The sequence below is a fragment of the Falco biarmicus genome, chromosome 3, assembly GCF_023638135.1.
Source record: "Falco biarmicus isolate bFalBia1 chromosome 3, bFalBia1.pri, whole genome shotgun sequence".
NCBI classification, from domain to species: Eukaryota; Metazoa; Chordata; class Aves; order Falconiformes; family Falconidae; genus Falco; species Falco biarmicus.
Window position 1 is genome coordinate 108,033,874 of NC_079290.1, and position 26,970 is coordinate 108,060,843.

Consider the following 26,970-nt stretch of genomic DNA (forward strand, 5'->3'; position numbering starts at 1 on the left):
GGGCTGGGCAGGATTGGGGCGAGAGGTGCCTTCCCAGCCTCGCTGCTCTTTTGCCTGAAGAGCCTGGCTTCTCAAATGTTTCATGTGTGTGGTTTAATATATATATAAAAAAAAAAAAATCTGCAGTGCAATCTGTGCTCCAATTTGAGGACACCATTTAGTGATTTTAATTGTGTGGCAGTATTTTGGTATTTTCAATACCCAATAGTAGGTTAATGACTGTTCCTTGAAGAATGGAGTTTATATAACACAAGTCATTACATAAGGAGGCTGATTGTGGCCTGAGGAACAGGAGGAAAACAAATATGCGAGAATGCAAAACCCAGAACATGCAAACTCTACCTGGGCCTGAAGAAGTCTAAAAAATGAGCGATACTTGAGTGTCAGCAAGGTGAGTGTAACCTTGAGGAAGGCTGAGGACTTGGAAGCGAAGGCACGACAGCACGTAACCATCAAGCTCTGTGCTACCACGCATTTCCCACGTGGTGGCTGTGGTCTGTTCATCCAGATTGCACTGTCTACATTCAAGAGAGCAACAAACAAGCCAGCAAAAAGTTATTGCCTGGTCACTTATTTTCTTGTGTTTTTTTTTTTTCCCCAGAAGCTCCTAAACCTTGGCCTGAATTGGACTGACCACGGTGAAATAAAACCGTGGCAGAACCTGAAGCACGACCTTTTGCTCGGACCTTAGGTCTCAGGTTTGAGAGATGGGATGAATTTTTAGATGGGGTAATTTTATTCCTGTCGCAGAACTGAGGGGGTCCCCGGTGTCTGCAGCCCCCTCGCTTTTCTTAGCGGGGGGGCAAGATGCTTGGCAGAGGTGGGGGTTGCTCCCTGCTGGCGTGGACCTTAGGTCTCAGGTTTGAGAGATGGGATGAATTTTTAGATGGGGTAATTTTATTCCTGTCGCAGAAGTGAGGGGGTCTCCGGTGTCTGCAGCCCCCTCGCTTTTCTTGGGGGGGGGGGGGGGGAGGCAAGATGCTTGGCAGAGGTGGGGGTTGCACCCTTCTGGCGTGCTGGAAGAAGGGCTGGCACCCAGCGCCTCCCCTGGGTGCCCCTCCAGGCATCTTCCCGAGGTGGGGGGGCTTAGACCCAGGCCAGCTTGGGGGTGCAGGGCTGCGAGCCTCCCCCCCCCTCCCTGCTAGCCCGCGGGATGCGGAGTGATGCGCGGTGGAGTGCGGGGCTCGGACCGCACCCGCAGCCCTTGGGGGTGAGGGGCTGGTCCCCTGGCCCCTCCGGGGTGCGAGGAGGACGGGGCCGACCCCGGGCGGGAGGAAGGGCGGGGTGAGGATGGCGTATGGGACTCCGAATGCGGCCAAGCGCCGCTGCCGGGGCTCCGCTCGGGGAAAGCCCCGCAAGGGCAGGTCCGCAGAGCTGCCGCCGCGGCTGCCGCTCGCCATGAGCCGCTCCCGGAGCAGCGCCCTCCCCACGTAGGTAAATGCCCGGGGTGGGGAGGGGGCGGCCGGCTCCGCCTGGGCGCTTCTCCCCCCTGCAGCCCGCAGCCCCCCCCGCCCCGCAGCCGGCGGCGCGGAGGCACCCGGGCCCGGAGGGGCTGGGCCGGGGGCTTCCAGCGCGGAGCCAGCAGCGGGGACACGCAGCCCCGGGGTGGGGGGGGGTGGGGGGGTGGTTGTTTTTTCAGGGGGGCGGGTTGTGTGTTGGGGTATTTTAATTTTTTATTTTTTCACCCATCGCGAGGGGGGTGATTTTGGGGAGGGTCGAGGAAGAGGATGCAATGAGGCTCCGCCGGACTGGGCGATTTTTGTAGCCTGCCTCCTCCTCCCCCCAGCCTCCCCCCCCCCCGCCCCCCCCACTACCCCCCCCCCGGTTTTGGCTGGCTCGCTTTCCAGTTGCTGCATGAAGGGCTGTGCTTGTGGCGGTGTGTGCCCGCTCCCGGAGACGTGGCGCACCTCCCTCGGCTGAGGCCGGGGGGGAGGCCGGGGGAAGGGGGGGGTAATATTTTTTTAAATTATTTATTTAGTTTGGTTTTTATTTTTTTAAATTTTTTAATTTTTTTTTTATTTTTTACCTGTCACGTTTGTCCTAGAAAAATAATTATTAAAAAAATATAAAACGGGCAGGGCGAGGGAGCCCGAGGCATCCCCGGCACGGGGGAGTGCGTGTGTGTGCGCGGGGGGCGCCCCGCCGCCCCGCCGCCCCCCGCACCGCAGCGTGCGGGCGCTGAGCGCGATGCGCCCCGGGCTCGGCTCTGCGGAATAGCGCGGCCGCCGCTCGCTGTCGGCGGGCTGGGGGCGGACGGACCCGACCGCCGGCAATTCCCTCTTGATGTCCATGAATGCAAACACCATGATTTTCATGATCCTGGGCGCCTCTATCGTTATGGTAAGAGATTTTGCTTATTTCCCTCCCCCCCCCTTTCCCCCCGCTCCCCGCACTGTCCCTTAGCCTGTGCACCTCCGTGTGTGTGCGTGTGTGTGCATGTGTGTGTGCCCCGTCAGCCACCAAAGATTATTTTCTTTACGACTGCTTCAGTCTTTGGCAATCAAACTAGAGTCAATGTTTTATTCCATCATCCAGAGTTGACCAGATGCCTTGGTTATGGGCTCTTACAGGCAATAGCTTGCTTGATGGACATGAATGCGTTGTTGGACAGATTTCACAATTACATCTTACCGCATCTGCGAGGGGAAGACCGAGTTTGTCACTGCAACTGTGGAAGGTAAGTTACCTGCACATCTCTCTCACCTGGGCCCCCCCCCAGCCCCTTCCCACCTCCTCTCATCGGGAAGGCACCGCGACTTGCTGGCCAGGCTACCATTTTTGCATTCCGGCTGTGTCTCACCTTCCTCAGCAGCTCCTGCATGAACACAGGGGTGGCTTTTTTTTTTTTTCTTTTGGTTGGGGTTTGTTTTTTGTGTGTGTGTCTTTTCCTTTTTTTTTTTTCTTTTTTTTTTTTCCCCGGAAGAAGAGTTTTCTGTTTCTGGAAGTCAATTTTCCTTTGTGTGGATGCTTGTGTATATGCATCTGCGAACCTTGGGAAAGTGTGTAACTTTCGTTTAATTACTTGTCATTTTGCCTTTGGTGCCGCTGGGCTGGCATTTGTCAGTCGGGTTGCGGTCTGGGTGTTGCGGTTGGTGGTTGTGTGGCTTAAATGAGGTTTGGAGAACTGTGGCTTAAAGGGAATGAGGTTTGGAGAACCGAGAGGCTCTGTGCCCAGGAAGGAGCGTTGCTGTCTAGGACAGCATCACTTGGAGGCTTCGTAATCTTTGATCAGCTTTTAATTCCCCTGAGCTTTTCTCCCAAGAGTTGTAACAATGCTGGACAGAGCACGCTGAGGTGGCCGGTCTGGGCTTTTGCGGAGCGTTTAGTAAGCTAAGAGCATCAAAGCGGATTCTATGGCAGGAGTAAGTAATGCCTTTGCTGTGTGCAAGTTTACAACTGGACAGATACCTGCCCCTCTCCGTGGCTGTGTGGCGATGCTGAATTCTCCTGACCAACGCAGCGCTTCTTGTGTCGTGTGTGATCGCAGGGGTGCTCAGCCTGGAACTGCGTTCGGCTGCTCTCTGTCACAGCCCCCCGGGGACTGAGTAGTGGGGAGGTGAATGTCTCTGTCCTCAACGTGGCTGTTGTGCTCCTCACCCTGTGCTCCTGGAGGCCTCGTTCCCCTCCTGTGCTTGGTTACTCACTGCCTGCTGGAGTTTCTTGTCTGTGGGGGAGTAGAGCAGCACGAGGCTGTGCCAGCTAAAGGACAGGCTGGGGGAGCCCTCCCCTGCCACAGCCAACGTTCAGGTTGAGCTTTGCTCCTCTGCGAGCTGCCTCTGGAACCAGCTGCATCCTGTCTCCCAGGCGTCACGTCCCTCTGGTGTCCCTGGCGCGGGAGCTAAGCTGGAACCGGGATGTGCGTAGCTTAACAAAGGGAAACCGCTTTGCCCTTCCACTCTGCTTCGCCGTAGCCTTTCTCCCCACGGCTCCTCCTCGCACTCCTGTGGCAGGGCAGCAAAGAAGCACCCCTGGGGCCAAATACAGCCAGGGCGATCTAGTGAGCATGCCCTAAATACCTGGCTCCTTGAGCACCGCTGCGTTCAGGTCCATTGGGAAGACTGGACAAGAAACATCCACAGTGTCTTTGACTTTTTTTTTTGGCAGGGATTGGCTTTTTCTAAGGTAATTTTTTGGACACTCCTTGATGTTTTTCAGCAGTTTAAGAGTTTCCCCTGCCTCTTCAGCCAATCTTTCTTTTTACTTGTCACAGCTGTGTTCAGTGGTGGTGAAAACTGGCTGCTGGTAATAGGCTTTAACATCCTCTGGAGTTGCTGGGGAGTGTCAGGTCTCACTGGTGTTGTGGCAGTGTCCCTTCTGGCCAAGTCTGAGAAGGTGGCAGGGGCACTCCTCTCTCTTCTTAACTGTATGTCTGCAGAGATGCTGTTGAGGCAGATAAATTGGCCATGGCACTCTCCCCAGACATAGTTAGGTCATTTCTTAGAAAGTGCACAAAACAGCTTCCAAATTGTCCAGCGTGGATCTGAGATGAGGCAAGACGTGGAAGTTTTAGGTACGTGCCTTAGGTATGTCGAAGCGATGCTCTTGCGTATCACACCGGCCTCAGCTCCTGGGCACGGGCTCTTGCCGTGCACAAGCATTTGTTTCAACCTGCTCATCCGCTGGCGTAGAGGACGCTGGCACAAAGCATCCTCATACTGCAGGACTTTGCGTGGCCTTGTGTTAAGGTTTCGCCTGCGAACCTCACCTGCTCTCTGAGCTCTGACCTGCTGCCCAAACGCCGGTGTTTCGAGTGCTCTGATGCATCAGGTGGTGCTGAACGTGCCCTGTCCTCTTTGCCAGCTGTCCATGTGCTCCAAGCACTGGCCTTCAGTGTGAGCCCTAGGCAGTTCTGCCTTGCGCTAGGCAGGGATGCGTCCTGGAGCAGTGGTACCAGGGGCTGATACTCGGGTCTTAATTTGCCCATAACCAAAGGGAGCCCTTGGAGGAGGGCACTGGCTGCAGTTCAGGGTGTGGCAGGGAGGGAGGGGGAAAATGTGTACATGTTGCAGAAATGGAAGGAGGAATTGGAATAAATGAAGACTGATGTCAATAGGCTGAGCTGCTGTGATGCCTGGTTTTCCCCCCTGCCTTAGCCTAGGTTGTGGTATCGGTCACCCCAACTAATTCATTCAGGAATGTTTTCCCTCCACTCTCCTGTACTGGTTGTATCGTTTGTCAGGGTAACGGGGTGGCCCCCTTCCCCAGAGGTGCTCTACCATGTCTAAGCACCCCAGGTTGGACTGGGAGTACCTGGCCGTGGGCATCCAGCGTGCAGCAGGATGTGGTCTCCAGCAGGAACTGGAATCTGTGCCGAGCTTGCGTTGGCACGAGGGGCTGGGAGCTGTGGTGGTGCTGGTGGTGGCCCTGGGCAGCGAGGGCTGACTCTGCCGGTGCCTCAGGTGCCCGCTGAACCCAGCTGTGCCAGGGAATTTGGGGCTCCATGCTCTGCCCCTCCCAGGCCTCTATGTCCCACCTCATCCCTGCAAGGCTCCCAGGAAAAAGCCCAGACTTCAGCCCTTGGCTGTCCCTCCTGCTCTGGGATGCTGGAGTGCCCTTCCCAGCCAGGAGACTGGGAAGACTGGAGGCAGCCTGGGGCCTTTGGCTCAGATCACAGCAGGCAGGGGGGAGCAAAGTGTGTCTGCAGCCCACATCCCCGCTCCCTCAGCAGCGGGATGGGCCCTGGCTGTTTCCAGCTCCCTCTCCTCACTTGTTTCTGTCCACACGTTCTGTTCCCTGGGGAGCGGTGGATGGGATGCGCTGGCTCTCCCCCCGGCGCTGGTCCATGGTGGGATGCTGGCAGGCAGCAGGACGAGCCGTACCGCGGGGTGCCCCGGTCCCTGCCCCCATTTTGGTGGCTCTAGGCTCACTGGAGCCACCCGGGTGCATGGCCAGCAGGACAGGCTGTTCTGGCTGTCTCCTCAAAGCGCTCTTCAGGTTGCATGGAGGCTGTGGCTGGGGTCTCTAATCATGGGCAGCCATGTGTCTGTGTCTGGACTCTGCCTCTTCTCCTCTCCGGGTCGGAGGGGCTGTGTCCAGCAGGAAGGTCCCAGGACAAAAGAAAGGGAGAGCTGGCTTGTGGCACCCTGTCCACTCCTTCCTGAACCCCTGCCTCCTGGGATCCTGCAGCGGGGGACCGTACTCTGGTTTTTCCCCCACGTTCCTAAGTGCTCGGTGTGTTAGCAGTGACTGGGGACAGCCACCAGGGTCAAGACATTTGGGGAAGAAAACCAGCCTCATCCTCAGGCGCTGCTGGATGCAGGACGCTTGGTGCCACCAGGGCTGGTCCCACCCTCGCTGTGCACATCCCTCTGGGGTCGCGGGGGCTGCATGAGGCTGAAGCTGTTGCTTGTCACCTTATGCCAGGGGAAGGTAGCAGTTTGTTGAGGCAAGTGGGACCTTGCGATGCTGGGCCTTGGGAGGGGCTTTTTCAGGTCTGTGATATCAGGATTTGTGGCCTCTGGCTGGGCACAGGAGAGCTGAGGGTGCTTGGGAGGGTGGTGCTGTGCCAAGGGGTCAGCGCCAGCCCGTGGCTGCAGGGACGGACCCCGTGGCAGGCTGTGTGGTGCTGGGAGGTGATGCTTTCTGCAACTGCAAGCTGCCCTGCTCCCCCGCCCAGTGCAAAGAAACAGATGGTCAAGGCTGATGCATCTTTGCGGTCTGTTAAGTGGCAACGTCCAGCAAGCCGCCGTTTTGGCTTTGGGTGAGCCTGGGCTGGCCAGCGCCTTTGCCGTAGGAGCAATCCTGCTCTGGGAGTGGAGTTGGATAGTCCTCCGGGCTGAGAGTGGTACCCGGCTGTGCAGGTGGGGTGCTGCTGCTGGGCTGAACTGGTGCTCTCCCAGTCAGCTTGCCCTGCTGGCAGCACTCGAGCCGAGGAGGACAAATCTGCCAGAGCCTCTGAGGCTGGTCAAAACGTGTCTGCAGCTGTTCCAGGGGAGAACAGTTGCTGGGGAAGCAAAGCTGGTGTAGTGATGGTGCATGGAGTAAGAACATCAGCAGGGAGACAGGGCTGGAGCCGATACTGAGCCTGCACAGCCGTGCCTGGTACGACAGGGACTGTTCCTCTCCTAACATCTGCCTCCTCGCTGGAGGAAGAAGGGGTGACAGCCACATTTACACTCCTGCTGGCTCCTGTCGATGCCATGCAGGAATGTGCCTGCTGGAGCAGATCCTTCAGGGAGCTTGGCACTCTCTGTCCTCAGCATGTGGAGATAGTCAGGCTGTCCAAATGACTGTGCTGGGGCCTGCTGGCGTGCAGGCTCTGGTCCTGCCTCCCTGGGATGTACCCCTTCCCGGAGGGAGCAGGGCTGGGGAGGACCGCAGAAGCACGGCGCTGCCCCAGTCCAAATGTTTCTGTCCCAGCCAGTAAAGGGTCCTCTCTGGAAGCAGAGAGCTGGCAGCAGATCAGGAGCTGGGTGATGTCATGCAAAGGAAAAACACCAAAGGGCGTCAGTGGAGGCAGGGTGAGTTGGAGAGAACAGATGACACCTGCATGGAGCAAGGACCCGTCAGAACAGCCTGGGGGGCTTGGAAGATCCCTGTCTGCGAAAGGACAGGGACCTCAGGAGCTCTGGCATGTGTTCTCCTTGCCACTGACCTTCTGAGTGACCTTGGGTGAGTCTTTCCCTCCCAGGCAAAGTCTCTCCCAGTGAGCAGGGTTAACGAGGGCCAAGGGCAGCATCAGCCTTCCCTGGATGCTGAAGCCCTGTGGCAGGGCTGGGGGCCTGGCCAGCCCTTGGTCAACCCTTCCTCTCTGGGGGATGCTTCAGCCCTGCTATCTCTAGGCTCTGACCCAGGAGGGAAAGTCTCAGGGCAAGGCAGTGATGGAGCGACTGGTGCAGATGGAGACCCTGCAGCACAACGGGCGGCTTCCCAGGAGAGCAGCTGGGCACAGGGTGGGAATGCGGGAGGTGGCTGCTGGCTGGGGCTCTGCCCTGATGCTGGGGACACTGGCAGCACCAGTGACCAGGGGAGGATGGCTGGTGGTGCCGGGGTGGCGCTGTCCTGGGGCAGCATGGGTTTGAGTAACGCTGCTCGCTGGGCTGTGCCCGTGAGGGGCCAAACGCTGCCCTCCACGCTCAGAGGAGGGACAGGCAAGGCTTGTCCCAGGCCACCAGCCCTGCTGGGGGGAGGGATGCTGCAGGCACAGTTTTGCTCTGGTTCCTCCTTTCCCAGACACTCTGGAAGTCAATAAACCTCTTTGTCCCCAGATCCTCTGTGGATGCGCTGGGAGGGCTCATTGCCTTTGGAGGCCACCAAGCCGTTCCAGGGCTTCTGGTGGCCGCTACAGTGTGAAGGGTCCCAGGGAGATGTTGTCATCAGTGTGATGGTGCCACTCACCATCACTGGCTTTGCTGGCAGTGGCTGGGAGAGGCGCCGGGCTGTTTGGTGTGTGTGGGGAGAGGCTGCAAGGTCAGGCAGGGATGCAGGACAGGACAAGGGAGGCTCTTCACCTCCCTCCGGCTCTGTGGGGCATGGCCGGGGGCCACGTTCCCCCCAGTCCTGCTGCAGCTGGAGGTGGGGAATGGGTCAGTCCAGCCAGGTTGTGACAGGAGCCTGGGCGATGTGACTTGTCTGCTACCGACCTAGACAGCCACCTGCCCAGGAGGGAGCCCAGCTGAGGGGGGACCTGGAAAACGTTAGAGGCAGCGACCAGCTCTTTGCATTTAAAATGACAGATCAGTGGTGCTTTTTTAAAGGCTCCCGTGCTGTGGCTGCAGCAGCCAGCACACGCACAAGGTCACTGGAAGGGACAATAGCGCTTTGGGCAGCTCTATAGTGACACTTCCCAGCCGCGCTGGCCAAGGCTCTGCCCCAGCCTGCTGCACTGCTTGCCCCGAGGGGGAGGACAGGAGATCTAACCCCCCTTAGTCACACCGACAGGGAAAGGGGACAGGGATGCTACAGACACACATGTGCACGGACACAACCACGGCTCTCTTTGTCCAGCAGCTTCAGGTTCTCACCCAAGCCAGGTGCTGTCTAACTGGGGACAGACCAGCAAACCCAGTCTCCAAATTGCTTCAGGAGAGCAGCTGACCCTCCTGCTTTCAGGGGTGTTTCTGGCCCAAAGTGTGCTTACATTTCTTTCCCTACAATTACATCTGCTTCCCGTGGATGTTCCACCACAGCAAGGATGGGCATGGCTGTTCGGTGTGGCTGAAGGTGCGTGGCACGTGGAGGGAGGTGGCGCATGATCAATCCCATGAGAATAATTTGGCCTGGATCTGTTGTGACAACTGGTACCAGCTTGAACTGCCCAGGAATTGGCCCTCAGGCTATTTGGTACGTCTTCTTGTAAAGAAACGTGGTCTGGACATGGGTTTACTTTTTGAGGACCATGTGTGCTTTGTGGCAGCTCTGTCACGGCCGAGGGTGCTGTGAATCCCATGGTCCTCACACCCACAGCAGTTGTCTGTGATGCAAAGCCAAAGGAGATTTTTAATCTCTTCTCCAAGGTCTTTGGTTGGTGAAGCAGGCGCTGCCGGGAGGGTTATCCCAGCCCCTGGACATCCACATTTCTGAAAACAAGGTTTGGCCAAAAGCATTTGCTGTGAGGAGCTGCCCCGGGTTCCAGGGTTCCCACCACCCGCGTGGTGCTCAGCTCGATGGCGACAGCTAAACTTAGAGCTTAGTGTCCAGAGGACAGGGCCGGGCTCTTCTTAGGGGTGCCCAGCGCCAGGACAAGGAGCAATTCCAACAGGAGAAGTTTCTTCTGAACACGAGGAAGAACTTCCCTCCACTGAGGGTGACGGAGCAGGGGGGGCAGGCTGCCCAGGGAGGCTGTGGGGTCTCCTTCTCTGGAGACATCCAAACCCGCCTGGATGGATCCTGTGCAGCCTGCTCGGGGGGAACCTGCTCCAGCAGGGGCTGGACACGGTGATCCCATGATCCCAGAGGTGCCTTCCAGCCCCACCGTGCCGAGATTCTGTGCGATTCCATGATACGTTCCCCCGGTGGATCCAGCCCCCAGAGCCCCCAGAGGTCATGTTCCAGTTTCCAGCTCCTTTGGTACGTGGTGGGGACCCTGCACCTTTGTGCACTATTAATAACGCTCTGTGCTGATGTGCCAGTGTCTCTGAATCACTCCTGTGACATCCCTGGGGACTTGAGTGGCCACAGAAAACTTCTGGGGGTCTGTCCCTGTTCTCCTCCCCCTCTCAGTGGCACCACTCCATCCTGTTAAGCCAAAACAAAGTGTAAAGATCCCTGCAGCCCAGGTCTCCCAACTGTTGCGCTAGCAGGAAAAATGTGTCTTCCCTGAGCCTTGCCCAACCTTTTCCAGAAAACTCTGCAGAGTGGAAACCCGGCACTGCACAGAACTACGCTGGGAACTGGGGCTCCCCCAGAACGGCCTGGGGGGTGGCAGTGCAGGACCCTGAGTGGTGGTGCTTTCCTGGGGTGCTTTAGTGACAGGAGGCTTTTATTTTAAGGAAATTCGCACCTGTGATCCAACTTTGATTTCTGATACTTGGAAAATGAAGTTGCCAGATCCAGAGTGGTCGAAGTTTTTGCTCTCTGCTGAATTTTGCCTCTCCTGGATCGGCTTTGGATTTGTCAGTGGCTCCACCATCCAACAGGACTGACTCCCGGCTGTCCCACAGCGCTTCAGGCTGGTACAGGGATGCTGTGAGGACTGAATCCTTCCCTACGGAGTGCTGGAAGCCAATGGTCACTTTGTGTGCCCAGCCCACACGTAAGAAAGGGTTAGCCAGGCATCCTTCCCTGGAGCTTCTTCCCTTGAGACGTGCCTTCTGGCTCGTGGGCGTGCAGAGGTGTCGGGGCAGTCACACCGGAGATGTGTTGGAAATAGTTGTTGCCAACTTCAGTTGCATCCCAAAGCTGGTGGTGATGTCTTTCTGTCTGCACCGCTCCATCGGCAGCCTCTAGATCTAAGTGACCTACAGACTCCTTGTGCTGGGGAGCCGGGAGGGGAGAAGGTTCGGGGGGATCTTGTCCGGGTACACAGATACCTGCAGGGAGGGTGTCCTGGCAGCAGAGCCAGGCTCTTTGCAGTGGTGCCCAGTGACAGGACCAGAGGCAACGGGCACAAACTGGAACACAGGGGGTTCTGCGTGAGCATCAGGGAACACTTTTCCACTGGGAGGGTGACTGAGCACTGGGAGAGGTGGCCGAGAGGTTGTGGCCCTGCTTGAGCAGGGGGTTGGAGCAGATGACCTCCAGAGGTCCTTGCCAACCTCAGCCATGCTGTGATTCGGTGATGTTTATGGAAGCTACAGGGCAGGAGCAAAGACTTGGCCTCTGAGTCTGGACTGGGAAATCACTGGGCTTTGGGGACAGTCCCCCCCACATGGAGAGGGAGCTGCAAACCCCAAGGAGCATCAAGCCCTTCCTGCTGCCCCCGAGGTGCCGTTCAGCCCAGTGATGACCGGAGGAAGCCAGGAGAGCTGGAGGACATCCCACTGCAGTGTGCAGAGTCAGCCTGCTGGGGAGAGGGACGAGGCAGGGAAGAGGTGACTGTGTCCGTTCCCTCGATGCCCTGCAAGCAGAGAACAAGAGCTGTGAAGAAAGCTGGGCTGTGTGGGAGGAAAAAACCTCTCGTGAAACACACGAGGGGAGTGCTGTGTCCCACCTTACTGCAGTGCTGCACGTGCGTGTGTGTGTGCACGTGCACAAGTGCTACAGGCACGTTCCTGCCCCTGGGGGACGTTTGGCAGTGAGAGGAGCATATGCACTCCAGGATTTTCTTCTGGTCCAGGGCTGAGAGCCTCCATGAAAACCACCTCTCGTGGAGGTCGGTCGGCACTGGCTTCCTAGGAATGGGTCTGTCCTCCCGGTGTCTGGGAAGTTTTGCTTCTCTCAGCCCCAGCGATGGCTGCATGTTAGTGACGCTCTGCACGGGGAGGCTTTAGGTAGCCCTGTGGGTTGTGACACGAGGGTGCAGAGGAGCTACATGCCAGCTCCAGCTAAGGCCCTCAAGTTCTTGACCATCTCAAGGAGGCTACGTTTCTGGAGGTGTTTGTGGACATAGCCCTTGAGCTGTTTCTGTGCAGCAAGCGAAGGGGGAAGCACGGCACATGGGAGACACATGCAAGGCTTGTCCTTTCGCCTTCTGCAAAGCCTCTGGGCTGTGCTCCTGGCGCTGACGGGAGCCCTCCCCTTCATGGAGAAGAGCTCCCTTTTTGGGAGCCCTCCCTCACACACCCTCTCTGCCCCCCTGGACTTTCCATGGCCAAACGAGGGAGCAAACCCTCCGGTTACAAACCAAGTGGCTCCAGAAGGCACGAGCAGCGCCTGCCTGTCACCTCCGAGGTCACGTCGCGCTGCCACCAGAGCTGGCCGGGATGCAAATAATTCTGCCTGCTCCCTGGTGCTGGGGCCACCGCTGAAAGCCGAAGGGGAGCGATGCCAGGCAGCGGGAGCATGGCCGAGCATCCCGTCCGCACAGCCTTTTCCACCCCTCCACATGCCGTGGCACCGGGTTGTGCACCAGCCCACCGTGCCTTGATCTGCTGGGAGCTGGTGGCTCTGGTGCAGGTGGCCTCCATTAAGTCGTTGCTGAGATTAGGGCTGTTTTCAGTAGGTTCCTTTGAGTGGAGGTTTGTTTGTGTAAATATTTGGACGTTTCTCAGGCATGATTATTGAGCAACCTGCACCTCATGCATATTCAGAGGCCTCCAGCGATTGCCTCCTCTCCTGCATGTGGGAGCGGGGCTGGGTCCGTGGCCGTGGGAGGGACGTGGGAGCGTGGGTGCTGCTGGTGGGGGTGGCGGTGGGCAATGCTGGGGAGAGCCCGTGCCACCGCGCCCCAGCCCGGAGCTGAAAGCGCTGCTGATGCGTCTGTGCTGCAGTGCCAGCGCTGTTGTGGTGGTCTGATGCAGGCAACGTTAGCGGTGCTGGCAGGCACGTGGGGCTGCTGAGCACACCTCGCCCTGGCTGGCCATTGCTGGGCTCCCTGGCAGCAGCCACAGCACCTGCCCGGGCACTGCCTGCCTCCAACCCAGGAGGAGGCAGGATGGCTATGCACCCAGCCTGGGCAGCCTCACGGCTCCCGGCTGCTCTTGGGGGAGGTTAAGAGCTATTTAAAGCGGATGCAGAGGCTCCAGAGCAGCTTGCTTCCAGTTTTGCTTTGCATCCTGCATCCCCTGTCATCTGGGATCCTCCACGTGCTCGGCTCCCCTGTCACGGCTGGTCCCCTCCCGTTCAGCCCCCACAGACCTGCCTTCTTTTTGCTACCGTACAACTCCCTCGCTCCGTCTCTGACGTTGTCCTGCTTTTCCCAAATTAACCAGGGTCTTTCAAGCAGTTCAGCATCGTCTCAGGCTTGGTGTCCATCATTTCATTGCACAAACAAACCCGTTCGCCCAGCTGGTGTACAGCTCAGGGCCAGCATCTCCAGAACCCCCGAGAGAGCCATGAGTCCCTGGAAGCTCCAGGGTCGATGCTTCCCCTCCAAGCATCGCGGCAGCCTGTGGCACCGCATCCCTCCCTGCTGCACGCCGCTGGCAGGCTTGGCAGCCAGGGCATCTGCTGCCCTTCTGTGCTCTGCTCTTTGGGGACAGCACGAAGCTGATGGCTTTGTTTTCTTTTGGTTTGGGGTTGGTTTTTTTTTTGAGACTGGCTACAAGGCAAGGTCAGGCCTCTGTGTCCTCAGTGGTGGGGTGAGATGGGCTGGGAGGCTGCAGGGTGCCGGCAGAGCTTGCAGCCAGCAGGGTCAGGCTGGGAGACCTTCCTGAGCCGGTGCTGCAGGGGGGAACGGTGGGATTCAGCTCCACATACCCCCGGCGGCATTTGGGGCGCTGCAGGGAGGCTCGCTGGCTGCTCCGGTGCAGAGAGATTTTTCTGGCTACCTGCTGCAGGCAGTAATTGCTGCCTGGTCCTTGAGCTGGAGACCCTGCATCCCAAACCAGCCCGGGTCATGCAGCGAGAGAACCTGAGACAGTCTTAGAGCTTGCTTAGACTTTTCCAGGAGCGACAGGCAGCAGGATCTCTCCATCTGTGCCTGGGGACGAACACGAGGCACACTTACGAGTACCTCCTCCGTGGCTGTAAACAGGCTCTGCTCTAATGTGTGGAAGATATGGCTCTCGTGTGACTCTGAGGTGGGACATAAGCAAAGCGGCACGCCTCTGGCGAGGTGCCAGGAAGGGGCTCGCGCCGGCAGTGCTGCATCCCGGCAGACCTTCGTCACTCGGTAGAAAAGCAGTACAGCTGCTCTAGTTGCACTTGTGGGGCGACACAGCTGCACGCTCGGGCTGCGTGTGTTCGCCAGAGCAGCGTGTTATGGTCCGTGAATGCAGCACTGCCCTTTACGCCTCTGGGGGGGTGACGCCGCCGACCTCCTGCTGTCCTTAATATGATCTTCCATTTTACAGATGACGAACTTAGGCACAGAGAGCCTGTATCAGGAATGCGACACGAGTTCCAGGCATGGGTTCAGGTTTCTGTGCTTTTCTACCTCACCCTCGGCCAATTCCTCTGCTGACATAAGCACAAAAAGCCAGTACGGCACTTCTGCTCCCGGAGAAGTTGGTGGAAACTTGAAAGAATGGTGTTAAACCAGCCCCTGGCCACAAGAGCAGGCGCTGGCTGGAAAAAAACGTCCTCTGCTCTTCTTCACTGATGCTTTTCCCTGTTTCTGTTCTCTGCAACAGGCATCATGTCCATTATGTTATTCCATATGATGGGGATCAGTCAGTGGTGGACTCCTCGGAGAATTACTTTGTGACTGACAATGTAACCAAGCAAGAGATTGATCTGATGCTGGGACTTTTGCTGGGCTTTTGTATAAGCTGGTTTCTGGTGTGGATGGATGGGGTTCTCCATTACGCGGTGCGAGCCTGGAGAACTAGCCGCCGGTATGGTAAGTGCAGCCTCCTGGGCTCCCTTCTCCTTCGTCCCTCAACCCCTTGCCCTGTCCTCTGAGACCGGTGGAGAGGGAGGAGGTCATCATCTGGCCCATCTGTGGGTTTGGCACAGGCCACATGCCAGCCCGCTTTATACAAGCAGGAATGTTTACATGGAAAATAGCCAGCCGAGGATCCCAGCCTTGAGGGCTCTGCTTTGGAAAGTCTAAAGGATGTGTTGGTGCAAAGGGGTGGTTGACGGAAAGCAACATGTTTGCCCGTAGGCAGGCTGGCAGATGGTGGTTGTATGTCTGCACATGTGGGCAGAATATTTTCAGGCCAGACAAAACTTCCCTGAAATCTGGATTTTTCTGTGCATATAATTTGCAGCCAGGCACATGCCTGTGGAACGCAGCCTCTTGTTGTTTGTACAAACTTGTGGTGATGGGATGACAAGGACAGGCATTTCTGTGTTGCGTCAGGGACGCGCCAGCTGAGGCTTCCCCATCCTCATTGCTGTTCCAGATGTGCCCATTTTTTTTTCAGTAGTGACATCAGCCCCACAGGGAAAAGTGTTAGCCACACTAGTTGGTCTTTGGATTGGTTAACTTAGCCTCCGGAGCGAGCAGCCTGAGAATGACCTCCTTCAGAGCCCCCCCCGCCCCTCTTTGCTCTCTCAGCATGGACATCCCATGGACTTTAATTGTTGGAGGGGAAAAAAGACAGAAAAACTTATAGTAAATGATGTGAAACTCCATAACAGTGTGCCTACAAACCTCAGTCTCTCTGATGGGTGGTGTCTGTTATATGACAACTCGGAGTTAAAAAAAAAACAGTGAGCAAGAGAAAGATTTATCGGCAAGCCTGTAAGAAACTCTAATTAGGAAAGTGGACTATCTCTTTCTAAAAACTCAGATCAAAATGGTATTAATTTCTCATTAGTCTTCCCAAATCCCCAGCAGCCTGCTTGAGCAGTTTCTGAATCAGGACTCTCCTGAGGCTGTGTTGCGGTCGTTTCCCAAGCAGAAAGCTAACTGTCAGAGTTTCCAGCGAGATCCGTGGTACCCGGCTGAGGTACCAGGTACTTGAGGCTGTGACGCCTGTTTCTGGTCGCACCACCTGTGGCTGTGGTCTCACGAGTGCTGGTGAAGGTGGTGGCCCGGTCAGAGCTCTCCCTGGGGGGGATGCTAGTGGGTACAGCAATGCTGCTCCTCTGAGCTACTCCTCCTCTGATGAAGCAGGGAGCTACCGACACAGCATTGCCAGCTAACCTGCCTTCTTAGGAACGTAGATGTTTTATTTTTAGTAATTAAGGGTAACGCTAGTAATTAATTTAGTATTGAGGCTGAACGATCGCTTTCCTTTCATTTTTTTCCCCTGTGTATGCATCTGCTAAGGCTTTACTAAGGGGTTGGCTGATGGTGCCGTGTATGGTGCAGCTACATCTTTTTGGACGGTGCATGCAGCATTGCTGTGCACCCAGCTTTTTCTTCCCTTAGCAACCCCAGTGCCCCTTGCATGATGAAATCTGACACCCTCTCTGGCCCGAGACATCATCTCTTAGTGCTGTTGCAGCAGCCACACGGCCCAGCCTGCCCTTAAACTGGGCTGGTTGTTCCCCAGCTGGGTGCTTGCACTGTCCCCGACTCACTGCACATCCCTCTCCTCTCCCAAGCGTGTGGTGGAAGAGCCCCGGGAAGCCCCCTCGTCTCGTTTGTAGGTGAGGTTTCCAGTGTTGTGGGGCAGGGGGTCTCTTTCCAGTCAAGGTTTTTATGTGCCTTGAACCGTTCTGGGCAAAGAGAAAACAGGGCGCCTGTGCACTGTGTGAGTGCGTTTCGTTAAAGACAGGCTGAAAAATCACTGGGGGTTTTGGAGCAAAATAATGAATGTTGCGATTTTTAGGTATTTCCTATTCATTCAAATCAACTATGCAAATCTAGTCGTTTTAAAGGCAATAAACAGAAAGGATACCTATTTCTTGAATGAGTGCCTAAGCTAAAATTTCCTTCCCAAGAAAGAAATGGTGCTTGTGACTGTGAGAGATGGGGTAATCCAAAATACTGTACTGATACGGAGTGTAGAGCCCTCCCTGAAATACACGAGTGCCACTTAACAATGACTCAATGTCACGTTGTGGCCTGATCAGCTTGAATTTTGGTCTGTTAGAATAACCTATAGCTCCTTCCCGATGGGAGAGATTGCTTAAAATAGAAAATATTCTATAGAAACTCAGACATCAGATTGTGCTTCATGGTAGCTGCAGTGCTAGTCAGAGCGGTCACGTACCACCTCAGGCTAGTTGCAATAGTTCAACTTTGTACAGTCTATTGTCCTCTGGAACTTTAAAATTCCTCTTTGTGGGGTCGCGCTGTGTGCGTTTCTGGGTGCAATGACCCAAAGCTCTCATGCAACTGAATGGCAACTGGAACATTGCTATGGGGAAAGGGTCATGGGCTGAAACACCCAATTAAAAACATGCCCCGGTCCATGCACCGGCTGTGGGGCTGGGAGGGGGCTGTGCTGCTGTGGTGTGCCATGGGCCACTGTTGCAGAGGCCAGAAAAGCCAGGATTGAACTGGGATGCTGTTCCCCTGGCGCCGTGGTCCCCGGAGCACCCGGGGGGGGCGAGGTTCCTGCCTTCGCTGGATCGTGCCCGTGCCATCAGCCTGGCGTTGAGTGAGCAGGGCTGGAGGATGGGGCTCAGCACCAGGAGTTGGTCCCTACCAAGAGCAGAAAGCTGGAGTTTGCCTTTTCTAACTTCCTAACTCCCACCCGCGCTGGCACGCCGGGGCCGCACAGCCAGTCCGTGCCTCTCTGGAAACAAACCGTTCCCATCCGTGTCATCCCTGGGGGGTGGGCAGCTGCTCAGGGCACATGGGGCAAGCTGGGGAGAGGAGGGGGCAGTGCCGCGGCTACAGCCAAGGCGTGAAGTCTGGCTGTGGAACAAGCATAGTCCCAGGGGAAGCCTCAAGGGTGGCCTCGCCACGCCTGTAACTGGTGCCTGCTTTCCGTGGGGCAGGCCAGGAACAGGGCAGGAGGCCATGGGTCTCACCATTCCTGTCATATCTCATCTCCCTTCTCCTTTCTGCCTTCCAGACAATTCCTGGTCTTGGATTCCAAAATTTTGTAACTTAAAGGAGTTCAGAAAACGTCATCACAGGCAGTACGAGGAGGCGACTGGGAACATGGTGCACATCAAACAGAAGCTGTACCATAACGGGCACCCTAGCCCGCGGCACCTCTGAGGAATGCCTTCCCCTCCAAGGACTGCAGTGAGGTTTTAAAAGAGGACTTTGCTCTTCTTCCAGGGGAACAGCTACTCGTTTGCTCCGCTATGGAAGCCAGCCGAGGACACGATTTTACTTATCCATCCTGTGTGTCCCTGTGGCACACCATGATGCACAACTAAGCCAGTCCTGGATGCTACGCAGCCAAGACATTGCACTGTGTTCTACGTTTTATTGTCAGACTTGTGTATATATGTAAAAAGCAGACAAACAAAAACAAAGAAAAAAAGAGAAAAGAGATTTGCATTATACTTTCAACCCCCTTTTCCTGGCATTCACGGCTGTCCTGCACGTCCAGCTACCCTCCGGGGAACGTTGGCCAAGGGGATGGAGGTGGGACAACACGAAGAAGATGCAGAGTTTCTCATCCAAGAGCTCGAGTCCCCTGTTTCTTTGGTCCTTTGGCTTGGTTTTGCTCTGCTCTGTTCCTTCCGTTGCTAGAATGGCTTGGCTGGTCACAGGTTTGGATGGGGACTGCTGCCAGCTAGTTGTGAAGGCACAGTGTCCCTTTTGCTTCGGTTCCTGGTTTGGGGAGTTGCTGGGGGGGAAGGAAGCCCTGGGAATATATAACTGATCTGTTGTTTGCATTGCTGTACACTGAAACCTGCCTTAAGCAATCCAAGAAATCTTAGTACCAGGGGAACAGTACTATGAGGTATCGGTCCGTTTCGCAGGCTGGTGCTGCCTGGTTTACATCACTTTTGTATCGGTGGTACCTTGCTGATGTCAGTGCTGTTATTCCTCACTCGTGGTAGAGAGGAGTTGCTCCTGATAGGCGAGGAGAAGCGTAGTGAATGGTGTTAGATCCGACTTGCACCCTGATCGTCCCCCTCTGCTGCAAAACCACCACCCGCCCCGTGCCTGGGAGGGAAGGAGATGCTCTGCACCCTCTTTTTTGGGGGGGGAGCCAGAGGTCCTGGTTAATGCCACCCCAGAAACACCGGCAGTGCAGCGAGAGGATCCTGGTGACAGCATCCCTCTTCCCGCACATGAAGAGCCACCCCTGCTCTGGTGTTGCTGCTCCCAGCTGAAGCAGCCCTTCAGCAGCAGGCTGGGCTTGGCTTGAGGGGCACAGTGCGATGTGAGCCTGAAGCCAAACTCGCCTACAGAGCCCAGCGCCCCAGCAAGGGGTCGAATCAAAGCACGAGGATGCTCTAACATGAGTTTTGCCTTTGCTTCCCCTGGTCGCAGCTTAGGTGTGAGTTTCAAGGTAGCTATCAAGTATCTGAAACCAACCTCCACCTCCAGAGCCCTCGTTCACTTCCAGAGTTGCCTGAAGGAGCCGAGAAAGCCTGCGTGCACCTAGACAGCAGATTCCTGGAGCAGTCACGTTCTGCTGGGGGAGGGATGCGGATGCAGCCAGGCTGCATTGCTCTCGCACGTGCTGGGCAGCAGGCAGCAGTAGCCCTGCTCGAAAGAGGGATTTTTATGGAGAGGGAGGGAGATGCTAGCCCCAAGAATTTTAAAGGTGGTAGCCCTGAATCCCAATCATTTCTCCTTTATTCATCACTTTGTATTGAGTGGGCTTGTGCTTCAATGGGGAAAACATCCAGAACAAAAGGATGATGATGATTATCAGAAACTGCTGTTTTCTTCTCTGGATTCCTTGACACTGTCAGTGGCCTCCTAGTTGATTGCAATGTCAGTGAAGGGAAAAGGACACCATGACTCCCTGCTCTTTTCCTCCCTGCTTCAGCTTCTGTGTCTTGGGGTGGGTTTTGGGTTTTTTTTCCCCATTGTTTTCTATGCCCAGGACCAGTTCAGTTACTTACAAGCCCCAAAGCTGACCAAGAGCCTGTTTCTCTTCCATTCCTACCTTTGCTATTCCCTAGTGCCTCTTATCTTGGAGCCCCAGTTTCTGTCTGAGCCTAAATAATTGCCCAGCCTATACTTAGGTCTGTCTGCTCGACTGTCTGCCGTCCAGGACTTCCTAGGGTTGTCATGTCTGCAGCCACCTGTTAGGATCTAAAAAAATGACTTTTCCTTAAGCAGCTCTTTTCCAAGACACAGGGCTTTGCAGCCTCCCTCACCGTATGAGCTTTGTGCGTTTGGCCATCTGGACTCACCCTCCAGTGGTGTCACCGCAGCCCAGTGTCCCTCGTAGGGTGCCCGATGAGACCTGCTGCTCGCTTTGCCCGGGGGTGGTGGCACATGATGAAGTGGCCGCGAGGAATAGGTACTGTGTTATAAAGCAGGGACGTGTCACGGGCACGTCTTCAGATGGGACAACATTTTGCAGGGGAGAAAATTCCATCGTGCTAGAGATAAATACCGAGCCTCTGGAACTAGTTATGAGGGAAAAAAGCACTTAAAAATCTCTTTCCACTTGGAGCCTCTCACCAGGGAGAGTGGAGGCAGTGACCTAAACTCAGACTGAAGCGAAAGTCTGGTTCTGCCCTCCTCTAGTAACTGACCTTAGTTAAAATATCATTAAATATGAAACTTACAGCTGGAAAGAGTGGAGGACGGCTCACACTGAGTAACTCTGACCCACACCAGAATTTCAGAAGAATATGAGGTTCTGGAAGAGAGGGGAGAAAACCAAAATCCTACATGGTACATTTCCCATGGTTTAAGAACAGACTTTTTTTTTTTTTTTTTTAATTTGCTGTGTCTGCAGCTATTACCTTGCGAGCCTATCTCTTGTTTACACCTAGTCAAAAAATAAAACAAAAAAAAATACTCTGAGCGCAATTAAATTTACTGGGAGTTAATTCACCAGTCTTAAATCTAAGGAAACCAGGAAGACCCTCATGGAGTGAGGTTTGTCCCAGCACAGGCTGATTCTGGGGAACTGGAGAACTTTCATTCTCATCCTTAATTAATTGGGCCAAGCTGCTTCCTGGTCCCCCTCCTGCCCCAGGAGATGGGGTGCTCCCAGGCAGGGGTGCCTCAAACAAACAAAAAAACAAACGCTGGTGAGAAGTCCCCGCAGAGGAGCAGCCCAGGTGCCACCTGGCATTTACCTGCGTGAAGGATGGCTGTTGTCCCCGCAGCCGAGTGGCTGCCCCGGCTCCTCTTGGGGGAACAAGCCCAGAGCCCCCCAGGGTGGCAGAAGGCAGCCGAGGCAGGCCCAGCATTAGGGCTGAACCCCAGGACCAGAGCTGCATCGCCCCCAGCAGCGCCTGCTCTCTCTGCTCGACATCAGCGCTCTTGTCCCTACCCCATCCCCTCAGCCGATCCCGCTGGAGGTGCGAGCCTTACCAACAGCGTCCGACGTCGTGCTCTCTTGTCCCTCTGTCCAAGTGCATTGCTACCGTTGCTCGCAGCTCCGTTGTCTGTAAAGTCTGCCGTCGCACTGTTGTCTTCTCCTGTGCGTGTGTTCACTTTGCTTTTGTCTGGTCGTGGGGGTGTTTTCTCCTCGTTTAATTGTCTGAGATGTACTAGTGTTGACTTGGTTGTTGTTCTCTTGCCTCTGATCCAGTCTTCACATGCACACACCAAAAAAAAAAGAAACAACAACAACAACAACAAGCCCCACAGATCAACCCCCCCAACCCCAGCAACAGCCCCAAACAGAAAGCTGAAAGTGACTTTGGCATCGGGGGGTTGCTGCAACAAGGTCAGGGTGGGCAAGATACTGGTCAGAACATGTGGAAGAGGGAACAGGGGGTTGCAAAGCTTCCAGCTGGCAGCTGCGCCTGCAGTGGCAGCTCTTGGGGACAAAGGAGTGGGAAGTGGGTGCCGTGTCTCAGCGCGCATCCGCCAGATGCTTCGAGGGAGGCTTCTGCAGGCTTCGAGGGGGGGGGATTTTGTGCCGCCTCAGGAAGGACTATTTTTAGAGCAGAAACAGAGCTTCAAACTGTCCATGCCGGTTTTCCAGAGCTGGGATGGGCACTGGAAATGTTCTCCTGCATTTTTGGTGTGAGGAGCGCAGGCTGGGCTGGCTGCACGCTGGTGGCCGGGCTCTGGTGCAAAGGAGAGGGGTGGGAAGAGGTGGAGAAAAGCAAAGGGCTTGTGAAATCCATTGCAGCAACCAGTAGCATTTTTTTCCATTCGAGCCCCCCCACCCCCACCCCAGTGCCGCTGAATAACCCCCTTGCCCCTCAGGGAGCTCCCTCAAGGCAGCGTAAAGCTAAAGCCACGCTACAGCAACCTTCTTTCTGGTCCTGCCGCTCGTTAAAGAGCAGGCTGTCAAGCTGGTGGGCTCCTCCACTTTGCTTCCTACCTGGCATCTGTCCTTCCACTGCGTTCAGAGGCTCCCAGCAGGCTGGCTGGGGGGAAGGAGGAAGCGACAGGAGGCCAAATTCACCGTAGGTGTAAGAAGCACTGTGCCAGAGTGGGGCTGGCGGAGCTGCACGTTGCAGGAGAGGAAAGAAGGAGCCCAAAGCCATGGCCCGGGGGATGCCAGGGGTAGCACGTGTGTCGATCCCAGCCACCCCGTCCTCCTGCTGCTCAGTCCCTGAGCCAGCCAGGGACACATCAGCTCTGGCAGCACCTACCACTAAACACTGAAGGACCAGCAAGGAACCCAGAGCGCGTCCCAGGTGTTCACAGCAGCGGGGCCTGCTTTGAGTTACTCCCACTGCTCCTCTCTACCTCTTTTCCAGTTGCCCTCAGCTGGGAGAAGAGAATCCCTGATAGAAAGGCATGCTAAAAAGGTGGCCGAGGGACTGGAGCATTGCTCTGAGGAAAGGCTGAGAGAGCTGGGACTATTCAGAGAAGAAAAAGCTCAGGGGAATCAAGGTGTATCAATACCTGCAGGGAGGGTGTAAAGGAGGCAGAGCCGGGCTCTTTGCGGTGGTGTCCAGCGACAGGACCAGAGGCAACGGGCACAAAGTGGAATGCAGGAGGTTCTGCTTGAACATCAGGCAACATTTTTTTCCTGTGAGGGTGACCGAGCACTGGGACAAGTTGCCAGAGAGGTTGTGGAGTCTCCATCCTTGGAGATAGCCAGAAGCCAACTGGACGTGTCCTTGGGCAGCCTGACCAAGGGGTTCGACCAGATGAGCTCCAGAGGCCCTTTCCAGTCTCAAGCATTCTGTGAAAAAAAAAAAAAAAAAAGCCATGCAGATAGGTGAGCTGAAACCCACTGGTTTTGCAAGAGACCAAGCGTTGATACCCAGAGTTGAGGTTGCAGCAAGCAGCACACATGCAAACGTCAATAGCCTTTGCTTACCTGGGGTAGGGTCTAGGTGAGCCAGCGAGGGAAGTCCTGATCCAAGGTCATTCCCAGCTCAGGAGAAAGCACATCGTGAAGGAAACATTTCACGTGTACTGGCTGTGCTGGAAAAGGGAGGGCAACGCTCATCCTTCCCCCGCCGCGTACAAGGCTGGAGGCTTGCAGGCAATAAATGTCACGGGAAGCTTCAGTCTCATTTCAGGTTTTGCTTTGCCGCAGCAGTTCCACCTTCAGCGTGGCATCGATGAAGAGTGTGTGTGGGGGTGGACACGGAGGTAACGAAGGCTTCTTCTGCATGTGGAGGGCTTTGAAAGGTAGAAAAGGGCCAACAGAAGCTTCCAGAGCACCTCTGAATGTGAAAGAATAAAAATACTTCTCTTACCAGGGCAGACAGGACAGCTAGAAGGACATTTGGATCAAATGCTTTGCAACCTGGGCATGCTGGTGGGACAGATGTATGTTGCAGGGACAGGCAATGGGGCGTACAGCAGGGGACAGCCAGGGCATTATGTGTCACACATGAGGCAGGGACACAGGACTGCTGGTTCTACCTCAGGAGGGAGCGATGAGATGATGTCCTCAGGCCAGCCCAGCTCCCTGCGGTGCCCTGGAGAGCACGAAGCAGCAAGAGAACTTACTGAAGGGGAAAAGAAAGGAAAAAAAAAAAAAAAGAAAAAAAAAAAAAGAGCGAGAAAAATAATAAAAAAACCCCAGACCTGCAAACTCCATGCGTGCAGGCTGTCGGGGCAGAAGGAAAGGGAGCAGGGCAGAACACGTGGGCAGGTGTCAGAAGCTCTACAGTGAGCCTGGGCTACCAGTTTGCTGCATCCTGGCTGGGCTCTCAGGATACTGGTCCGGTTTTGTGTGTGCGTGTCCGTGCGCATCTGTGTGTTTCTGTCCGTGTGTGTCATCCTGTGGTCACTGCATGAAGTCCATTCCTCTTCTGTGGTACCTCCCATTCATTCGCACTCGTTTCTTTCCCAAGGGGGCTGCTAGTTTTAGTCTCCTCTTCAAGCCGAGCCCTGGGATTTCCACGGAGGGGTGACACCAGGAGGACGGTTCCATCCTTCCAGGAGCTGAGCACCCTCAGCAAACAACAACTGAGGCAGTGGAAACCCTTGCAGGACAGAGCACACAGCTTAGGAAGATTTTTTTTTTTTCAATAGTGCTCTGCAGTGAGAATACAAGAGCAAAACTTGGAATGCTGTTTTCCCTGATTATTAATCCTTCTTTTCTTTTTTTCCGCACTCAAACCAATTTTGCATGCACCAGACAGGAAAGAGGTACAACATGTTGATACTAACAGAGAGAGAGATTATACTCCACTCCGAGTCTAATCATAGAATAATCTCTACTGTGGTTGAAAAGCAATAATGGCTAATTTTTTTATTAAATACACTTGCACAGGCAAACGTCACCTAGAGTTTGCATTCTGGGAGCGGTGACAACGCTGTGCTGAAGCTAAGGGGAGCAGCTGAAAGCCGCAGAGAGCTTGGGGGTGGGGGAGGCAATAGAAAAAGCACACTGTGATTTTATTTGGGTCAACGAGTGAGTGTATTTCAGCCATTCCTTCCCTTTCAATAATATGTTTGTATAATAGATAACCAGTTCAGCTCCTGAAACTAAGCCCGTCCTTTGCTGTTTGTCAGTAAAATAGTTTTTTGCATGTTTTGCATCTGAGTGTTTTTTCCAACCCTTTGAAGCGAACGATACTCTCGGGGGTCAGAGGCTGGAGGTCTGCGAGGGGCACTGCAGACGAGCAGGTCACCAGCTTACGGGGGGCGGGGGGGAGAGGAGGAGGCACAAGAGTGGCTTGAACGGCGTGGGGAAAGCCGTGCCTAGCCTTGATCTGCAAAGGAGGGCTCTGCGATTTCCCCCAGGTGACGTGACATCATAGGATGCTGCCCCAGATTTTAGCCTGCTCATCTCCTACTCACTGGGAACACGGGGAAGAGCTCCAGGGTCCAAAACTGATTTAAAAAAGATAAATATTTTACCGTTAAAACCAAATTCTGGGTGCAAGCTACTTCCAGAGAGGAGCGTGGGGGTCTCTTGCCTATTGCAGGGCAAGCAAGAAAGGCAGGGTGCGGCAACCTAGGGCTTTGGCACGGACAAGGAGAGGGATGCTCGTTACCCATTCTAGCCCTTCCGAAATCTGCCAGCACGAACCAGTTCTTTAACATTCCTCGTTCTGCTCTTTTCTCTCCTGGAACAGGACGACACATACACAAACAGAGCAAGTCTGACACTGAGTGGGACTTCAGTCCTTACGCGCAACGATGCCGATGCACGAGTTGTTCTACAAGTCTGGGCAAATCTGGGCACATCTTACTCAGGCTTGGTGAAGACTCTACATGAAAGCAGAGCAGCAATAAAAAAACGCCAACACCCAAGCAAAGCAGCCCCCACAAGAAGAATAAAACCCACAGCCCATGGCAGCAGAAGACAGAGGGGAAAAAAAAAACCACCCCACCCAGGCAGGGAGCTGTTGTCATGGAGCCGGCTGATGGCTGCAGGCACTGGCATCTCAAAGCATGTCTGGGGGTAAAAAATGGCCAGCAGAGACAGATGATCTGACTTCTGTCGAGGTGAGAACAACTGGAGGTAGGGCAAGAGCTGGAGGGGGACTGCCCGGGGACTTCTCTGAACCACCCATATTCTGCTCCCATTTGCACATCTTATAAAAATAACAGTGTCATGTAGGCTGGTAATGCTGCTAGAGCTTCATTCCAGGAGATTCCACGTATCAGAAGATACCAGCAAGATCTGGTAAGGCTTTACTGCCTCAAGGAATCAGGGGGAAGAGAAGGAAGACCAGCCAGCAAGAATACACTGTCCCAGGTCATTCAAAGCAAGCTCTGACCCATACCTGTCCTTCACCAGACACCCAACCCCCACTGGGGGCGCTTGGTAGGAAGAGATGGGAAGTAAAGCAGCCTGGTGGCCCTTAGGGAGCATCCAGTTGATCGAAGTCCTTTGGTTCCTCTTGTACTGCAGCTCAGATGGCCAAACTTTGCCTTATCCCAGTGCCCGAGCGGTTGCTGCCCATGGGAGAGATGCTGGCTGAACCACGAGGTCCAGCAGAGCAGCAGGAGCCTGTGAAAGCACTGGCTCAGGGGTGCACATCACGAGCGGAGGTTGCAAGAGAAGCAGGGTGGAGAGGCAACCGTTGCAGAAAGGCTTTCCTATTGTCATTTTTTGGCTTGGGAAATGCTTGTGGGACAGCTGATGTACCACGAGCCCTCAAAGGGATCCTAGCTCCTTGCCACCCCAGCAATGCGGTTAGTTGTGCTGCCTCTCAGGGTACCCCAGGACCTGCACTACCTGCCACATCTGACACGCAGCAGCTGGACTGCCCCCACTTGCTGCTCCAGCACCCCCTTTGTGCAGGGGCGACAGGGAACCCCTGCTCTCCTAGGGGATCTCGCCAGCTTCCAGCTCTTCGCCCGCAGATGGGTTTGCGACGTGCCACCTCCTGTGTTTGCTTTGCTTTCTTCTGCAGTGTTTGTGCATCCCTTGCAGCTGTGCTTGCACCGACGTGCACGACTGTAAGACAGACCCAAGAGAGGAGAAACCCCTGGCAGGCTGAACACGAGGTGAACACAGAGACAAGCCCCCAACAGAAAGCTGCAAACCCCGCCACGTTTTTTGTCAGGATCCCTCCGATACAGCCCTGTTACTGACATCCCCGTGCCAGCAGCACTCGGTCACTGGCTGCAGAAGCTGGGCTGCCTTCCAGAAGCAAGGAAGCTCTCTG

At 55.3% G+C, this 26,970-nt stretch overlaps 1 protein-coding gene and 1 long non-coding RNA gene across 3 annotated transcripts; one reads left to right on the forward strand and one right to left on the reverse strand.

Moving 5' to 3' along the window:
• Positions 1–1,296: 1,296 nt before the first annotated feature.
• Positions 1,297–21,559, forward strand: TMEM240 (transmembrane protein 240). Of its 2 annotated transcripts, none has more exons than XM_056333209.1 (4): positions 1,297–1,434; positions 2,571–2,677; positions 14,613–14,821; positions 17,901–21,559. In XM_056333209.1, exons 2-4 carry the CDS (start codon positions 2,586–2,588, stop codon positions 18,047–18,049), a joined length of 450 nt encoding a protein of 149 aa, XP_056189184.1. In that variant the 5' UTR covers positions 1,297–1,434; positions 2,571–2,585; the 3' UTR covers positions 18,050–21,559. The 2 variants fall into 2 exon arrangements, with proteins under 2 accessions (XP_056189184.1, XP_056189182.1); XM_056333207.1 differs by lacking the exon at positions 1,297–1,434 and adding an exon at positions 1,880–2,340.
• Positions 18,226–24,909, reverse strand: LOC130146737 (uncharacterized). The gene is made up of 2 exons (XR_008820989.1): positions 20,158–24,909; positions 18,226–20,046 (listed from the first exon to the last, which is right to left on the reverse strand). It is a non-coding gene; the product is annotated as an uncharacterized LOC130146737 (long non-coding RNA).
• Between the last annotated feature and the right edge of the window lie 2,061 nt (positions 24,910–26,970).